This window comes from Limulus polyphemus, unplaced genomic scaffold (assembly GCF_000517525.1).
Source record: "Limulus polyphemus unplaced genomic scaffold, Limulus_polyphemus-2.1.2 Scaffold2721, whole genome shotgun sequence".
NCBI classification, from domain to species: domain Eukaryota; kingdom Metazoa; phylum Arthropoda; class Merostomata; order Xiphosura; family Limulidae; genus Limulus; species Limulus polyphemus.
In genome coordinates this window covers 76,987-83,605 of record NW_013668331.1, presented here as the reverse complement: position 1 = coordinate 83,605, position 6,619 = coordinate 76,987, and the positions used below count along the sequence as shown (strand labels likewise).

Below are 6,619 nucleotides of genomic sequence, written 5' to 3'. Positions count from 1 at the left end.
TTGTTGCCAGTATTTGACATTAATGTGTTGGAACCTTTGTTGCCAGTATTTGACATTAATGTGTTGGAACCTTTGTTGCCAGTATTTGACATTAATGTATGTTCATTCTCCAATTTTTCTGAATAACGTGGTTTTAGAGATCACACTACGTATATCCTTATTTTGAATTATATGAACTTCCTTGTCAATCCTTAGTTTAACAAAGGGTTAGATATTTTTCGTGCTATTCTGATACAACTATACTTGAATTTTAATATAAACTTTTTGTGAATCTTTATACTAGTTATTGTTTTGCTTACTGTGAGGTACATGAAAACGATATTTATACAGAACTGTGTAACATGAGTAGAAAGTTGATTATAACAGATTAACGTTATGTGATCAGGGAGTCATCACGTCAAAAGGTTTTACAAGAAGTTTCTTTATTAAAAAGAATTTTTCTGTCTTTACGCTTTCGGGTAGACGTGATAAAAACAAAAATACTATCGTGTTTGTATTTTTCATTTTATTTAGAAAATCATGTTTTGGTTAAATATAGATTTTTTGTATTTTTTGTTTTTTAAGTTCTCAACAAATTAACTCTTAAACAAAGATGTAAAACATGAAATGCATGTGAGAGATTTGGGACCAACTTGGGTGTGGGGATGTGTGTAAAAAAGTGACTTAATTATTGTGAATGTCGTGTAATACTAATTCCCACAGAAAAAATGTGGGGGGGGGGGCATATGTTTCCATTTGCCCCCTGTTATCCCGCCTGTGGTGTTATGTATGAATTTTATACGTCATTCCATTTTTGGCTTCTTTAAAATATTTGTATTTGTGCTATAATATATAAAAATTGGTAACACACACTAGTTTAAGTAACATGTATTTACATTTCTTGTTTCATTGTTTACACATAGATTATTATTTTTTCTACAAATACGCATTAGCCTCATCTCCCAACTGACCAGATGGACAATACGAAAAACTTCTGAGAAATACACCCTCTGTGCCTCAGCGGTAGCTTAAAGGCTTATAACATTAAACATGAGGGATCGATTCCTGAAGTTGGAACAGCATAGGTAGCCCAGTGTACAACTTGCACTTACTCTAATAAAACATTTATGATTCGTTTGTTGATCAGTTTCAAATTAAAAACTGTGTGTTGCATTAGGCTATGTATGTATGATTTTACAGGGGATGAGTGAGGTAAGGCTACAGATTAAGATACGATTGTTGACGTGTTTTAGCACACCTCAGGTTAAGTTCTATGTATGTATGATTTTACAGGGGATGAGTGAGGTAAGGCTACAGATTATGATACGATTGTTGACGTGTTTTAGCACACCTCAAGTTACGTAGAACGTTCGTTTTTTTTGTGTCTTGACTTTAGGAAAAACAAGATGAATGGATTTTTTTTTTCAGGTTCTGTTTTGTTTTTCAATAATAGTAAATTTATATGCATATTTAGTAAAACTACAAGATGTACTTACCCAGGATCCTGAAAGTATTCTGTTTCAAGAGTAAATAAAACCAAAATTAAGGGTGACAAATATTTTTATTTCTTGCTTTTAAAATTCATATGTCATGCTGTGTTGTAGCCTACAGAATACATAATTTTTCTCATGGTATACCCACGTTTTACTGACTTCCTGACGATACAAATTACAACGTTAAACGTCTCGTATGTGATGTCATTTTGGTGTCTTCTGACTGACTGACAGACAACACAATACTGCGATGCGAGTGGTTCAAACAGGTGACCCCTTCAGGCGGCTTTCGGCCCCTATAATGTTTTGAGACTTCAAGAAATAACTTGGAGAGGAAATTTGGACAAACCCTAGAAGTTGTACGCTTGTAAATAGTGTATATCCTAATGTTACTACAGAGGTATGTGAAGTTACTTGTTTACGTCGTTTACACGATCGGATGAAACCTTTAAACCACTGTGAATTAGACATTTACTCGTGCTGTTGTTGGACTATTTAGTCTGTTTTATAGACAACTTGTTAACGATAACTCTTGAGTGAGATTTTTTTGTATTAGGGTGGTTATTCTATTACACAATTATACAGATTTTTTGAAATGATTGTTACGTTAAATATGAGCGCGTAGAAAGAAAGAAAGAGTGAACTGCAGAATACTTATGATATATAATTTTAATGTTGGTAAAAAGTTCTTCGTGAAATGATAAACAGAGTGAGAAGTTGTTTGAATGCTGTGTAATTTTGATCCAAGTCTGTTGCCCGTTATTCTTCACATGTTGGTAAACTGCATGAAATTGAATAAAATAAATATTGACTGGAATATTTTTAAATTGTATATTTCAACCCAACGAACTCCAGAAGGTGTTATTTCACATACATAGTAAATTGATTACTCACTGACAAACAAAACATGCGAGTAAAACTGAACTGAACAATAGTGGTATGAAGGTTGAAAGAAGTGTGTTAGATTTCACATGTTTCCAGCAATAACCTTCATCAGGTGTGAAACAAAAACAAAACTTAATTATAGTCATTGTGAAAGAATAGAAAAACGGTGAATGTGTATTTGTCATTTATAAGTTGATGTGTTATTACAGGATTTGTGATCAAGTTTATTATACCGTTTGTGACTTCATATAATGGTTTTCCCCGTTCCACCCTGAAATACAGTCTTTCTACGAATGGCCTGTACAAAGGACGTTCCGAACGTTGGCGGATAATTCCAAAGGAGTGGTGGATAGTGCTTACTGGGGATGGAGGTAGGTCTACGTGTGGTAAGAGGACCCGACTGGAAATGGGGAAACCAAGATGACGGTGAAGGTCACGTAGGCACAGTAGTGGAAATCGGCAAACCAGGAAGTACGACTTCACCAGATAAAACTGTTGTTGTTCAGTGGGACTCTGGGTCAAAGACAAATTATCGAGTTGGATACCAAGGTGCTTTTGACTTAAGGGTCTTTGATAACGCTCCAACTGGTAAGTTATAACAAACTTCATCACAATAATAAAGTAAGGAATGGGGTATGTAAAGTATACTTTTAATTAACCATTCCTATTTAATATCACGTTATCGTGTTATTTTGCAGACTGACAAAGTTTACAATTTGTGTAGCAAAAATATTTGTATATTCATTTATGTGATATATGTTTACTAAGTTTTCCAGATGAATGGATTATTCATGTTGTATCTTCATTTGTAGTTTTTGAACGTCATGAACATTCATTGGTTAAGCCTACGTGTCTCTTATATTTACACTAATCATCAACGTTGATACCGGACAGTAGACGATCACTGTAAATATAAGATACATTAATTTTTATATGAAGAAGAAATCAAGTCTTCAACAGACGTTTCGCACGTTAGTTCCTATGTATGTTGAGTTTAGTGTACATTTAGTACTCAGGTATTTTATGGTGCACCAATAGAAGCTTTAAGGGCTGTACTTTTTCTTCTTTTTTACAAAAATAAAATTCCAAAAACGAATTTGTGCCTTGGCGCGACGGGCTCTTGAACTATGTATAAGATAAACTGGCATGGATATTTTATTGTATGGTTAAGCCTAGCATTTCGGGATATTTCAATTGCTAATTTTGTCACAGTACTCTTGAATAAGGGTCCCCCCCCCCTTTTATGAATAAGATTGTTAATAGAGATAGCAACAGAGATTGAATAAAAAAATGTGTGGGTTGAAAAAATCACCTAACCATAACGTTAGTGTAGTAATGTAACTGTAGTGAAACCTAAACAGATCGTTGTGGTCAGTATTGGAAAATTGGTCAGATAAACGTAAAACGTTTAAACTATTTATACTTAACTATAAAAGCTTTTTTCCACCAATCTAATTTGAAACCCTGCCTCAGAACAGTTTAACTTAAATAATCAAATGTTGTGGAAACAGTTATTGTTAAGGCTTTATATCGTTGTTAAACGGTTACTCTTCAGAGCCAGTTAGCAATATTGTAAAATAACATAAAGGTAAGAATTGCTGTAGGGAATATACGAAAAGAAAGTAAGAAACGAAACTTTGAACTTTACTATGATTAAATTCCCTAGGCTACTAAATAAAATATTTTGCCTACTGAAATTATTATAAAGAGCGAATTTGAAGTAATATTTTGCAGTCATTATTTGTAAATGATAGTAGTTTGAAAACGGTCACCCAAAAATGGCATATGGTTAATACGCGTGCAACTTTATTTTTGTGAATAGATTTACCAAAGTAATTTTTAGACCTCGTATAATTCCATCTAGAGAGTATATCTGTCAAAGTTAGAGGTATTAGATTTAATACAGTTGAATCTATGACAATAGTACTATCTGTCGAATAATACGCAGTTAAGTCACTAAACAAAAATTTATCCATTTGCTCAAGTGTTTGTTGTCGGGTGTATAATACAATGAACGATTTCGTTAAGAGCTTTCTTCATTTTTACGTTATGTGGTATTCTTTTAACTTAATATTAAATAATGCGCAATGATTGTTAAATTTTATATCTATATTTCGATACATTAGGACTCATTGTTGCTTGTCCTAATAATAGGGAAAACAATTGATGTTCAACTCTAGAACGATGAGACCGTGTGAAAGGTGAAACAAACAAAATTACAGTTCAAACGAACGGTAAAATTTGCTCGGCAAGAAATTATGAAAAAAAAATTCAAATTGATAAAACAAAAGTCTATAACAAAAACTTTAATATTATTAGCAAAGATTCGGGCAGAACCCCTTCGTCAGAAAGTTTAAACCGTGTTACACAGAAAAAAGGCTAAGACAGATTCGTAGAAAGGTTAAAATATGTATTGTTACGACAGCGGAAGTCACTTGATGCTGCTAGCGCATGCGTGACTGAATTTCTCGAATTCGTTGGTATTTAAGCCTGGCAGGGAAAGCCAATAATAAATGAATGAATGAAGAGAGTTCCGGGTAATTTACGATTCTCTTTCGAGCTAGTGTGTGAAGTTATGAGATCGTGAATCGCTGTGATTTATAGCGTATATTATAAAAGTAGTTAAGTTTAAAGTGACGAGAAACGTACTGACTGTGGAATTACTGTGTACTAAAGTTTGTACCGAGAAATAATAAACTGGTTTAATCAAGAAAGGACTTGTATCGCTGAAGTTCCTCGGAAAGAATTTTTACCAGAAATTAACAAACAAGTAGATATGTAACAAATTGATGTCAGAAGTGGGATAAAAAAAAAGAATGGAAATGAGAAGTGGCAAATCAAACTACAGCTTAGCAGTTTGATGGCAGCAATACAAGAACAGCAAAGAAACAAGAAGAGAGGCAATAGCAGTGGCAAGAAAACCTGCAACAGTGGCAGCTCGAACAGCAAAATAAACAAGAAGAGAGATTACAGCAGTTGTTGGAGGAAAAAGAAAAGAAACAAGTTAAGTCCAGCACAGAGGTACCAAGGTTGGTACAGTCATAAGGATTCAAGGCCAGAAAAGGGCAACTTTCAGAGAAGTTTGAGGGACTTTGCTGGCACTGTAACAAACCTGGGCACAAGAGAGCTCAATGCCGGCAACTTCAACACGGGAAAGATGCCACGGTAGGAAAGGCTGCTACCCAGAAATGTTGTTAGAACTGTGGAGAGCAAGGACATATTAGGAGCCAGTGTAAGAAGAATACTACCAATAAGTCAGCCTCAAGGAGTAAAATGGCAAGCACACATAGTGACCACGTGACGGGAAAGCTGAATGGCTAAAAGTGCAACTTTGTCATAGATTCTGTATCTCAGCTAACCCTTGTGAGTATCAAGGTGCTAGATCACAAAGGAGTACCATAAGCCATATAGAAGCTCTGTGATGTGACAGGACATTATGCAAGGTTGTGGGGACCAGTGCGGGTAACTATTGAGCTCATGGGCATAAAGGACAGACACAGAGTATACATGGCTGACATTGAAGACCCATGCATATTAGGGTTGGACTACTTTCTATTGAGGAAATGTGTAGTTAACTTCGATAAAATGACGTGTGGTAAAAATAAAGGCCAAATTCCGGTAAGTGTTAAAAGAGAGCTTGAACTAACCAGGTGCCATCAAGCTGAAAGCAAAGTGACTGAAGGAGTTGATGATGGTGAAGGGGAACCAAGTATAGATATTAAAGCAGAACAGGGGAAAGAAGCCAATAACTGATTTTCTACATGCAAGTGTTTTGCACCCTGCTTGGGAGAAGGTGTCTAGCTTAAGCCCTGTGACAAAGAACTAATGGGCACAGTGGGACCAGTTGAAGCTTGAACAGTTATACCAAGAAAGTTATGGGAAGTTGTGCTGCGTCAATCTCATGATAGTTTAACAGGAGGACTTCTTGGAGTTAAAAAGACATTGAGTCGCCTACAGCAGAGATTTTACTGGATAGGTATGAGACAAGATGTGGAAGAATGGTGCAGGACCTGCAGTACATATTGTGCTAAAAGGGGACCCAAGCATAAGGGACGTGCTCCAATGAAGTTATATCAAGTTGGTGCACCAATGGAAAGAGTAGCCATTGACATTGCTGGTCCTGTGCCCCAAACTCGTGCTGGAAACAAGTACATGCCTCTTCATTAGTATATAAGCCTGGCAGAGAAAGCTAGGAGAGATAAACGAAGAGAGAGCAGTAGTCTCCTTGAGTTCCGTGTAATTTATGATTCTGTTAGTTTTGA

At 35.5% G+C, this 6,619-nt stretch overlaps 1 protein-coding gene across 1 annotated transcript in view; it reads left to right on the top strand.

Annotated features, from left to right (window-relative positions):
• The window catches only part of LOC106467730 (E3 ubiquitin-protein ligase MIB2-like), a 65,739-nt gene that overhangs the window by 19,302 nt on the left and 39,818 nt on the right, over positions 1-6,619 (top strand). Inside the window, exon 2 of the mRNA XM_022395919.1 lies at positions 2,640-2,945. Coding sequence (XP_022251627.1) covers positions 2,723-2,945 — 223 coding nt within the window. The 5' untranslated portion in view covers positions 2,640-2,722. The remainder of the gene's footprint in view (positions 1-2,639; positions 2,946-6,619) is intronic.